This window comes from Calidris pugnax, unplaced genomic scaffold (assembly GCF_001431845.1).
Source record: "Calidris pugnax isolate Ruff unplaced genomic scaffold, ASM143184v1 scaffold161, whole genome shotgun sequence".
Taxonomy (NCBI): domain Eukaryota; kingdom Metazoa; phylum Chordata; class Aves; order Charadriiformes; family Scolopacidae; genus Calidris; species Calidris pugnax.
In genome coordinates this window covers 661,605-673,750 of record NW_015090955.1, presented here as the reverse complement: position 1 = coordinate 673,750, position 12,146 = coordinate 661,605, and the positions used below count along the sequence as shown (strand labels likewise).

The 12,146-nt window shown below is 43.9% G+C and overlaps 1 protein-coding gene across 2 annotated transcripts; it reads right to left on the bottom strand.

Annotated features, from left to right (window-relative positions):
• Positions 1 to 944: 944 nt before the first annotated feature.
• On the bottom strand, positions 945 to 11,845 carry PARK7 (parkinson protein 7). Of its 2 annotated transcripts, none has more exons than XM_014952083.1 (7): positions 11,611 to 11,845; positions 8,638 to 8,771; positions 7,682 to 7,783; positions 6,980 to 7,039; positions 3,936 to 4,005; positions 2,250 to 2,336; positions 945 to 1,408 (listed from the first exon to the last, which is right to left on the bottom strand). In XM_014952083.1, the coding sequence occupies exons 2-7, from the start codon at positions 8,725 to 8,727 to the stop codon at positions 1,248 to 1,250; spliced, it is 570 nt and encodes a 189-aa protein (XP_014807569.1). In that variant the 5' UTR covers positions 8,728 to 8,771; positions 11,611 to 11,845; the 3' UTR covers positions 945 to 1,247. The 2 variants fall into 2 exon arrangements, with proteins under 2 accessions (XP_014807569.1, XP_014807568.1); XM_014952082.1 differs by lacking the exon at positions 3,936 to 4,005 and adding an exon at positions 6,057 to 6,126 and having other exon boundaries at positions 11,611 to 11,841.
• Positions 11,846 to 12,146: the final 301 nt, after the last annotated feature.

Genomic DNA, 12,146 nt, shown 5'->3' with positions numbered 1-12,146 from the left:
GCCATTTTCTAAAGTTCAGCCTGTACATGTCAGATGTATGGACACGTCAGACAGATGCAGAACCAGGTCTCCAGCTGCTGTGGCAGCTTCAGAGTCCAGCAAGGTGCCACCTTGCAAGCATGATTGCCAATAACCAGGTAAAAGCAGAGTTATTTGGTAAAAGGAAGGTAGCAAAGACAAAAATTGATCCCAAACTCTTAATTCTCACGGGGATACAGCTCCACTACTTCCTCCAGAGACCTGTCCAGCGACTCCTCTGAACTGACATACGCTCTCTTAAGCCAGGCTTGGAGCAAGTTCCAATTTATAATAAGCAGAAACAAGCACTGCTGCCGGTGGTAAGCTACTAAGTACAAACTTCCTGCTTTATGCTGATTATTAGCTGCCTAAATAGCTCAATGGATCTGCAGTCCTTTAATGCAGAAGTCAAATTCCAACGGTATCATGGATAACCTGCTAGCTATAGAACTCTAGGGTGCTTGACAAGGTAAGAATATTTCTACTTTTAATTTAGCTCCATACTGCCTTAGAACTGATACTAGTTATTTGCCTTATTTGTACACAGGAAACTAAGTACTGTTTTAATAAATTCTAAGTTACAACCTAATCTATTTCACAGAACCATAGAATATCCTGAGTTGGAAGAGACCCTTGAGGATCATCAAGTCCAACTCCTGACTCTGCACAGGGCAATCTATAAGTTAAACCACGTATTTAAGAGTGTCGTCTCCATGCCTCTTGTGCACCAACGGGCTTGGGGCCATGACCACTTCCCTGGGGAGCTCTTTCCAGTGCTGGACCTTCTCATTTCAGCTCATACTTTAGAAGAACTGTGTGAGATTCTAGAAAGAAGTTAGTTTTGAATAGCACATTGCTAGCCATAGTGGTAAAAAGGTTTCATAGGCCTGAGTTGGGAGAAAACACACAAAGAAACAACACACAAGCAGGGTTGCTTCAGTTTTATTTACTCAGCAAACATTTGACCACGTGATTTTTATCTGCCATCCAAGAGCTAACTAAGAATATTATGTGCTGGCTGCTTTTTTGTGATGAAGCTTTTTGCTAACAGGATCTTTTTCCAGAAATAAAAGACCATTAGTTTGTTAAGGTGTCACCGTTTAGGTAAGTACAGTTGCTAATTTCACCCACAATTAAATGGTATTTACAACAGTGCATCTTACAGTTATTCTACAAAGGACAAGACTCTCCACCTGAAATTGTGCTACTCCCTGACCCACACCAGGATTTCACTCTTTCAGTATTAGAGGGGCCTTCACCTGTTCAGCCACTTCCTTCCCCATCAGCGTCTCAACAATGGCCAAGCCAAACTCAAAGCTGGTACCGGGCCCACGGCTGGTGAGGATGTTCCCATCTTTCTCCACGCGGCTCTCGGAGTAGCTGTAGTGTGCTTGGGGGGACACACAACAGGAACAGGGTCAGTCTCCAGCACAGTGCCCAGCACCCACAGGCTACAAGCAGCTGAGGAGCAGCTTCTCACCAACAGCCACGCTCTGCAGGACACCCCTGCCCCTTGGAACCCAGAAGTTCATCGCTGCCCACAGTCATCAGCGGGGGAAAGGGCCCACAGGGAGCTCTGGCACCCCATTCCCAAAGTCTGGAAATGCAGCTCTGATTCTACAAGCTCGTCAAGAAGCGCTTGCTGCGCCTGTCAGTTCCCGTGAGGTTACTTTTGGAAGTCATTCTGCTTTTGTGCAGCTGTTCACAGCTTGCTTTTTTTTCCAAAGGCTTGCAGAAGAAACTGGAGGAACCCTGCCATCTCCTGCTCACCTTCAGACTCGTTAACGTTCACAGAATGACTTCTTATTAGTGCTTCACCACCACTTCCTTTAGGTATGAGAAAGAAGTGTGGATTCATCAGCTGCTCATAGCACTCACGGGAGAACAGCAAAGTGCTACTGGGACCACCGAGGCAAAGAATCAAAAGGGCAAGAGGTGGCTCAGCCTCAAGAGAATAAGGGAAAAAGTGCTCCTCGTATGACAGCAGCAGCATATTTTCCCCAAGGATGAGAATGTTAACACAGGCCTATATTTTCAGGTCAAACAGACTTAGAAACAGCCTTAGCATATTCAGTTGAATTTTGATTACGTTCAGGAAAGCATGAAGGTAATTCAGGAGATAAAATAAGACACAAATGCTATTTTCCTTTCTTTAAATCAAGGGTTCAGCTAAAAAAATAAATAAATTCTGAGAAGAGTTTAGAGAGAAACTTAAAAAAGTTGTCACATACCTCCATTCATCATTTTATCTTTGGCCAAAGGATGTGTTGTGACTTTGCTTCCAAACCCTATCCCATGTGCCAGAAGGGCAGTAGGACCTGTGAGGACACAAATGTGCACCAGTGAGGAACTGCTTTCTGCCAGAAACACTTTCAAGAACACGTTTGGGCACCAGGCCCTCAAGGGGCCAAAGCTCACTGTGGACAGACTACTTTTCATAAAACTGATGCCAGCCCTATCTCTGCAGGGAGCCTCAAAAGAATACAGCTGTATAATCTCTCCTGTTCTATGACACAAACACCCTGCACAAAAAAAAATGAAGAACTGAGAAGGTTTAAAGAACACCCAGTTCACACAGCTGTTCTACCAATGACTGTGCTGCCTACCAAGGAGTCAAGAACAATGATTATTGAAATAATACATTTTTTTAAAACTGCTTGAAACTAAGTAGCAAAAAGTCTGCATTTCAATCTGAACATTAACTAGGTACAATTACTTTGCAACCTTGTTAAAGCCTTGAATTTAGAGACTTCACTGGTATAATTATATTTGAGTAAGCCTTTACACACTGGAATTGTGTGCCAAGCAGTATTTTGGACACATCATGGGCTAACCATTAAGTTTTTGGTTTTAACAGTCTTTATCTTTTCTTTTCATACTTGCTCCTTGGCCTGAACTGAGGAAGGAGTTTGTGTCAAGAAGTCTTAGGTCATCTGACAGAAAATCCTTACCAGAATTCCAAAAGAAACTGAAGGCAGGATTGGCCTAATGTGAGTTTCTTTACATTTCTTTATATTTGATTCATTTCAGATGTAGCCCAGGAAATAACCCTCCTTGCATACAGTTGGAATCAGCTGCTAAGAAGCATTATACCTAAATCAATTACAAACAAAGGCCTTTTTTGGGCTATCAGGAATTTGCAATTGTTGTGCAAGAGATACAGATAGAGATGTAGAAGACTACCACTGCCCAGTTCAATGCATGTCGCCTAACTGAAGAATGAAAGCAAAAAAACCAGCAATGTATAAGAAAGCAAAAGTGAAAATACACTCCACAAAGACACTGTTAGACTGTCTTTTACATGTTCATCGCCATCTCACTCTCAGCTACAGGCACCTAGGCCAGCCTCTCAGTTCAGCTGGGAATAATGACAATTGTTCTTCTCACTTTTTTTTACATAAAAATCTTACAAAGGAATGAGCTGGATAACTAGCTGTGACAAGCCTCTCCTCAGAGTAATTCCATCTTTTGCCATCACTCAGATGAAGAAGGGTGAGCCTGTAATTCTATATTTACAGCCTCCCTTCTGAAGCTAAAGGGCAGGAGGGGAGATATGAGATAAATTTATAGCAATGATGTTCTGCCAGCACTGTGCCCTCGAAGAAAGATCACCAGAATAAGCAAATATTTTGTAAAAAATGCTAGCACATTACCTTTCACTTTTTATTTTAAAGACAGTAACACAAGTGATTGAAAAGAACTGAGTACCAAGCAGAACTTTCAGGCTAAGTCTTCACAGTATTTTAGATATTCCTCTGCTACTAAATTTACCAAAAATTTAAATGCTGGGGGGTGCACATATAATACAAATCCCTGCTGCTAATTACAGGAATATAGACTTCTAAGACAGGAAACTGTCTGCATGCCCCTTCCAAATATCCAAATGCTTTACAAAGCAAGACGTCTTGTTAACTCACCTGCACATATAGCAGCAATCAGGCCCTTTCTGCTTTCCTGGTCTTTCAAAATCTCTTTCACAGCAGGAGACTGTAATGAAGAAACCGTATCACAAGTCATTGTCTGGGGTTGATATTTGAAGCATTGTTGAAATACTTTCCACAGCAAATTAATAATAAACAAGTTTTATAAAGACAACCAGCTGACAACTCTCCATCCTACCTCAGGACAGCAGGCAATGAAAACACTAAGAAGGAGCAAAAACTGAAACTAATAAATACTTGCCCCACAAAGAAAAAGTAAGGAAATCAGAAGGAACTGCAAGGATGTACTTGGCCCACAGAAAAGCTGGTTAATCCACGGGCATAAAAGTTGTTGATCAAAAACTTCACAAGATAAATAGGAAAGAGTATTCATGAGATACCTCCAGACAATCTCGATCATTCTTATAAAGTTTTATATGGCATATTTGTCTCATATTCCAGAGCTTACAAAATGTGTGATACCATCTAAATCCTATCTGACAGACTGACTTGTTTGTCTGCCTGCCTTCCACAAGGTATTTATACCAGCACTGCAACAGTTTTGCATCATGTATAATCTCTCCTGTTCTAGACCACAACCCCCCTGCAAAAAAAAAAATGAAGAACTGAGAAGGTTTAAAGAACACCCAGTTCACACAGCTGTTCTACCAATGACTGTGCTGCCTACCAAGGAGTCAAAAACAATGATCATTTCACTTCGAAATAATACATTTTTTTAAAACTGCTTGAAACTAAGTAGCAAAAAGTTTGCATTTCAACTGTTCTACCAATGACTGTGCTGCCTACCAAGGAGTCAAGAACAATGATTATTGAAATAATACATTTTTTTAAAACTGCTTGAAACTAAGTAGCAAAAAGTCTGCATTTCAATCTGAACATTAACTAGGTACAATTACTTTGCAACCTTGTTAAAGCCTTGAATTTAGAGACTTAACTGGTATAATTATATTTGAGTAAGCCTTTACACACTGGAGTTGTGTGCCAAGCAGTATTTTGGACACATCATGGGCTAACCATTAAGTTTTTGGTTTTAACAGTCTTTATCTTTTCTTTTCATACTTGCTCCTTGGCCTGAACTGAGGAAGGAGTTTGTGTCAAGAAGTCTTAGGTCATCTGACAGAAAATCCTTACCAGAATTCCAAAAGAAACTGAAGGCAGGATTGGCCTAATGTGAGTTTCTTTACATTTCTTTATATTTGATTCATCTCAGATGTAGTCCAGGAAATGACCTTCCTTGCATAGAGTTGCAATCAGCTGCTAAGAAGCATTATACCTAAATCAATTACAAACAAAGGCCTTTTTTGGGCTATCAGGAATTTGCAATTGTTGTGCAAGAGATACAGATAGAGATGTAGAAGACTACCACTGCCCAGTTCAATGCATGTCGCCTAACTGAAGAATGAAAGCAAAAAAACCAGCAATGTATAAGAAAGCAAAAGTGAAAATACACTCCACAAAGACACTGTTAGACTGTCTTTTACATGTTCATCGCCATCTCACTCTCAGCTACAGGCACCTAGGCCAGCCTCTCAGTTCAGCTGGGAATAATGACAATTGTTCTTCTCACTTTTTTTTACATAAAAATCTTACAAAGGAATGAGCTGGATAACTAGCTGTGACAAGCCTCTCCTCAGAGTAATTCCATCTTTTGCCATCACTCAGATGAAGAAGGGTGAGCCTGTAATTCTATATTTACAGCCTCCCTTCTGAAGCTAAAGGGCAGGAGGGGAGATATGAGATAAATTTATAGCAATGATGTTCTGCCAGCACTGTGCCCTCGAAGAAAGATCACCAGAATAAGCAAATATTTTGTAAAAAATGCTAGCACATTACCTTTCACTTTTTATTTTAAAGACAGTAACACAAGTGATTGAAAAGAACTGAGTACCAAGCAGAACTTGCAGGCTAAGTGTTCACAGTATTTTAGATATTCCTCTGCTACTAAATTTACCAAAAATTTAAATGCTGGGGGGTGCACATATAATACAAATCCCTGCTGCTAATTACAGGAATATAGACTTCTAAGACAGGAAACTGTCTGCATGCCCCTTCCAAATATCCAAATGCTTTACAAAGCAAGACGTCTTGTTAACTCACCTGCACATATAGCAGCAATCAGGCCCTTTCTGCTTTCCTGGTCTTTCAAAATCTCTTTCACAGCAGGAGACTGTAATGAAGAAACCGTATCACAAGTCATTGTCTGGGGTTGATATTTGAAGCATTGTTGAAATACTTTCCACAGCAAATTAATAATAAACAAGTTTTATAAAGACAACCAGCTGACAACTCTCCATCCTACCTCAGGACAGCGGGCAATGAAAACACTAAGAAGGAGCAAAAACTGAAACTAATAAATACTTGCCCCACAAAGAAAAAGTAAGGAAATCAGAAGGAACTGCAAGGATGTACTTGGCCCACAGAAAAGCTGGTTAATCCACGGGCATAAAAGTTGTTGATCAAAAACTTCACAAGATAAATAGGAAAGAGTATTCATGAGATACCTCCAGACAATCTCGATCATTCTTATAAAGTTTTATATGGCATATTTGTCTCATATTCCAGAGCTTACAAAATGTGTGATACCATCTAAATCCTATCTGACAGACTGACTTGTTTGTCTGCCTGCCTTCCACAAGGTATTTATACCAGCACTGCAACAGTTTTGCATCAGAAACAGAATTCTTAAGCAACGGAACAGGAACAGAGTCCTGTGGGTTCAGCCTGTTTTGTATTTCACGGAATTAAACCTTCATTTGCCACTATTTCACCTTCATATGATTATGAACAGATTTCCCCAAAATACCCTTCCATTTTCATTCTGCTTAACTAGGTACTCAAGTTCAAGAATTTGCCCACCTACGTATTCACAAGAAGGCTTGAAACAATTAACAATTAGTTTGCTGATTCATTCAGAAGAGAATTTTCAGATGCTGAACTGAATCTGCAGGACTATGAAGCAAGTGTAGACCACCCAGTACTCATGAGGATGCCCATGCATGTTTAAGATACCAGAACTTTACCTCGGACAAGTTCTGAGCTCCAAGGTTACCCCCAGGCAGGACCACGACATCGTAAGGCCCCTAAACAAACAAAAGATAAAACTGTTCTGTTGAGCAGAGACTGGTACATTCATTACACTGTTTTAAGGCCATTACAGCTGAGTTGAGTGAGAAGCAAAGGGATCTGTCTCTTCTTCCACTGAACACCACCTTCTGATCAGAGAACCAGTTCCAATTATGGAACAAAATATATCCCTATTCCAGGAAGAGCCTATGATCAGTAAAGTCTATCACAGAATTAACTTTTAAGCCCAATGCATTTGAGAGCTTCAGCAAGCAAACAGCAGCTCTTGCACTGTAAGGACAAGTAGGTTTGCTCCAGTCCTACTGTACAGGTATAACTACAGCACTGTTTACCTTCCCATCAGGACTTTCAGCTATTCCAAATCTCAATATTTTGTTGGGCTGACTAACATGCAAAATAAAGCTCTATATCAGATGCTTTGCAAGAGCAAATACCCATGCAGAATTAAGAAATCTGTCTGATCCTAGCATGCTATGAAGCAGGACAATGCTGAAGGGGAGCACTGCAGTTCTGTGCAGTTCTGGGGCAGTTCTGTGATTCACTGCTGCATAGAGCTAACATAACACACAACGTCTGCCCAAAGGGGAGGCACAAGCTTTCCAAATTCACCTCTGAAATGGTGAGAAAGGCTAACCAACCTCTTTCCTGGCATCTTCGAGGCTGGCATCAGGACAAATGAAGACATCTCGACTGCACTGCACTGGTTCTTTTCCTGTTAGGCCTGCAACAGTCACTTTGATCTAACAGAAAAACACATGTATCATTACAATTCAAGAATTTAGGGCATTTTTCTTAAGTGTTAGTTAGTTCTAAATGTTAGGTCTTTACTAGTAAACAGTATGAGCGAAGCACTACTGACAGCTGTCAGGAAAAGGGCAACACTTAAGCTTCCCCAACCCATGATTAAGTCCAAATGCACAAGGTAAGCAGTGATATTCACCTTGAGATTAACAAATACCTCAGACAGTTTAACTTTTCAAAGGACATTTGGAGAATATCGAATCTCGCAGGATTTAAACAAAACAAAACAACACAACCCAGGAGAGCAAGACTAAGTAGATCAGATAATCAATTAAAGCCTCTTTGCATGCTCAGGTGATTGTCAAACACACTGACAGTAACTGTACCACTACAATTGCAAAAGTAACAAACTGCACAATGAATCACACCATACAGAATTGTAGTTAGTAACAGAATTTTAACAGCAGCTCAAGAAAAGCTATGCAATGGCAGGAGCTGCAATGTACCGGGCCGTTCAGACCCCTACAGAAAAAGCACTTCCTGTTACTACACATGGAAGTAGCCACGATTTCTGACAGGGTAAGGTGTACTTGAAACATCCACTCAGTTCTACATTAGGCTCAGTATTTAAAAATTTTATCTTTTGTACAAATGTCTGTTGTCCTGCGTGCTTATTTGGGGCATGGCACAAATATTTGCTAACCAGTCAGAAGGCACAGGTAAATTTTCATGTCATACAACAGACCACTACTTTAACTCCTAGCCATGAACATCAACTCGAGGCAAAGATTTTTCCCTTGACCAATTACTCACAAAAGGGTTGTTTTTTTTTTATTATTATCTGCATACTCACCCCAGCTCTTCTCATAACATCAGTGGGGATTACAGTTTCCATTTCCTCTGCTCCTTTTGCTAGAATCACCAATGCTCTTTTCGAGGCCATTCTCTCGAGGGGATGCTATTAGGTGTGATGGTTATGAAGGGAGGCTGAGGGGGTAGAAAGCGACAATGTGGTTAGAAGGTGAATCCTTCTTAATGATGAGGTTGGCGAGCAATTCGCATTTTTGCATTATCTTTCATTTAAGCCACCTGAAAATGGTTCACTAGCTTTAATTAATATTCACAGCAACCCTGTTTAATTGAAGAGCTTTTTACAAAGGCGGCATGACAGTGTGCAGGGATTCAGACATTTGTGCAGTGGGAGGCACAGACAGCAGCACCAGAACGGGAAGCAGCTTGGCCTAATCAAGACTCTACATGGCCCGAGTCCGACAGAGGGGTTCGGGGTGGGCGGCAGAGCTGTTTGCAGTTTGCACGCCCTCCCTCATACCCAGACACTGCCTCCTACCCAAGTCAGCATTTATAAAAAGGGCTTGCATGAGCTTTGACCTCACGTCTGGCATTTAGTTTCCACACAGCACGCTTCATAAAGAGTTTCCTGTGACTTACCGACTCGACCAGTGCCCCTGCGAAACCTGAGCGACAGATTTTCTGAGTATTTCACAATTTTGTGGGGGAGAAGCGTGTGCGCATATGTGTGATGGGGGAGCAGACCACAGAATTTAGCAAATGGAACAAATTAGGCTTAAGACCTTTTTTTTTAGCTCCTAAATTCAAGCTGAGGTGAATAGCAAAATTTCCATTTAAAGGTTAAGTTAAAGTAACTTCAATTACATCATATAAAATACACACTAACTCATAATGGTCAGACAGAAATCTGAAAGCAGTTTTGGTGTGAGAAGGCATTTCACAGGTCATCCACTCTATGAGACAGGGATTTTTTCCTATGTAGGGGCTTTCCATCCAGAAATGTAGGTAGCACCTGAGAACTCTTTATAAAATAAGATCCACCTTTAGTTGCCTATACAAAAGAAAACCATCCCCTCATCCTGCTTCAACTTCACCTATTTTCAGGTTTGATCCCAGCTCTTAGCCTTGTTTAGAAAAATGCTATTTCTAGAATGCAGTAATACACAGTTAAAAGTCCTGCAGCAGGCAGAACCAGCCCAAGCAGACTAATTCAGTGTGTCAAATCCTACTTTTAGGGCAGCTTTATGTACTGTCAAATGGAAGGCCAGCTGGACAAATACATTCAAATCACAGGTACTAGCAATAACTTCAGGACAACCTGGAGCTTCTTGATAATTTGTCTTTTAAAAGTCCTGCAGCAGGCAGAACCAGCCCAAGCAGACTAATTCAGTGTGTCAAATCCTACTTTTAGGGCAGCTTTATGTACTGTCAAATGCAAGGCCAGCTGAACAAATGCATTCAAATCACAGGTATTAGCAATAACTTCGGGACAACCTGGAGCTTCTTGATAATTTGCCTTGGAGACCTTCTAGCAGCCTTTCAATATCTGAAGGGAGCCTACAGGAGAGCTGGAGAGGGACTCTTTGTCAGGAAGTGCAGTGATAGGACAAGGGGGTAACGGTTTTAAACTGGAAGAGGGGAGATTTAGATTAGAGACCAGAAAGAAATTCTTTACAGTGAGGGTGGTGAGACACTGGAACAGGTTGCCCAGAGAAGCTGTGGCTGCCCCATCCCTGGAGGGGTTCAAGGCCAGGTTGGAGGGGGCTTTGGGCAGCCTGCTCTGGTGGGAGGTGTCCCTGCCCAGGGCAGAGGGTTGGAACTCCATGATCTTTAAAATCCCTTCCAACCCAAACCATTCTATGACTCTATGTTGATACTGCAAAATTATTTTTATGAATCCAACCCAAACCATTCTATGATTCTATTTTGATACTGCAAAATTATTTTTATGAATTTGACTAACTCGCAACAGGCTACCTGAAGAGCCACAATGCAGAAAAACTGCATTTACTTCTTATTGTTGAAAAAGACTCTAAATCAGTGTGTATCCCCTTTTTCATTAGCGCTCTAGATGCAAATAGGCACCTTTATTTTTATGAATTTGACTAACTCGCAACAGGCTACCTGAAGAGCCACAATGCAGAAAAACTGCATTTGCTTCTTATTGTAGAAAAACATCCTAAATCATAGTTTGTATCCCCTTTTTCATTAGCCCTCTAGATGCAAATAGGCACCTGCTCCTGAAAGCTTCTCCCTTTCCCCTCACCTAGTGAAATGCAGCCTCTCCCTATTGTCCTTACATATTTATTGTAATATACTGATAAACTGATGAGTATTAGTACTGTTTGTTGCGTGGGTGTGTATGTAAGTAGCTGTCAGGCTGTAAATGCCACCAGGGCAAGACTGTTTGCCGGGAAGGCCGAATCAAGCTACACAGACCCATCAGCCCCTTCATTTAACATGCACGGCAGAGACAAACCTTCTGTTTGCTGCTGGGTGCCCGCACACGCTGCCTCAGCCCCCCGCGCCGAACACCCTCAGTGCGGGTACGTGCCCGTTCCTCGGGATGGCGGCTCCTGACCGATGGCTGGAGCCCGAAATCTAACAAAGCCGGCTTTATTAATTTCACACCCTCCGTTAGGCCGACAGAGCTGCTGCCCCCAGAGGCAGGCGCGCTATCTGGGCCAGCCTGAGGGAAGGCCGCGTTTCTGCACATTCGGGTTATTTACTTAAGGACGCGGCGGGACCAGGAAGAGACGGAGGGCAGCGGCCCCGGGGGACGCTGTGGAGCCTGTAGCCGCGGGGAGCGCTCGGGGCCTTGTCCCGGGGAGACAAGGAACAGCCCGGCCTCCTCACCCTCTCTCAGGAACCGCGCCGAGACCTCTGAGGCGGCGGCCCCCCCGCAACCTCCGCCACCGGACCCCAGGGCCTCCTCCGGCCAGACCCACTGAGGCGAGCCGAAGCGAGCCGAACCGAACCGAATCAAGCCGAAGCGGGACCAGCGGCGTCAACTCACCTCGGCCGAGAGCGCAGGCGTTTCTGGGAGGCCCCGCCCTCCCCCGGCGGCCGTCGGGAACGCCCCGCCTCCTCAGGGCCCCTCAGAACGCACCTTCTCGGCCCTGATAACGGGGGGACGCCACGTCCCCGGAGCCTTTCGAGACCGGGCTGGACGGGACCCCGCGCAGTCCTGTTTAGCGAGGGCGTCCCAGCCCGTGGCCCCTTCCCCGCCGAACCGCTGAGGGCTCTCATGGCTCTGCCCCGGGCAGGGGGTTCGCGCTGCGTCAGGCACGCGCTGCCGGCGCCCGCCCCCGCTGAGGTAGAGCGCGCTGGGAACGGCTCGTGCTCTCTCACACACACCCCCTCACCACCTCCCCCGCGCTCCCCGGCCCACGCGCCCGGCACGGCACCGCCCGCGGCCACGCGCCCTCGCAGGAGGGGCGGGGATTGGCTGCAGGGAGCCGCAGGGGGCGGGGCGCGGCGCGCGCGCGCCTCCCGCGCAGGCGGTGAGCGGACTCCCCCGCGCGCGAGGCTGAGGGCTGTAGCCGCTCCCCC

Excerpts from the sequence above, each read along its gene's own strand:
- PARK7 (XM_014952083.1), bottom strand. The coding sequence starts at position 8,727 with ATGGCCTCGAAAAGAGCATTGGTGATTCTAGCAAAAGGAGCAGAGGAA. Across the intron at positions 4,006-6,979 it reads GAGCTCAGAACTTGTCCGAG|TCTCCTGCTGTGAAAGAGAT; the intron begins GTAAAGTTCTGG and ends TCTTCATTACAG. Across the intron at positions 2,337-3,935 it reads GATTGCTGCTATATGTGCAG|GTCCTACTGCCCTTCTGGCA; the intron begins GTGAGTTAACAA and ends GTGTCCTCACAG.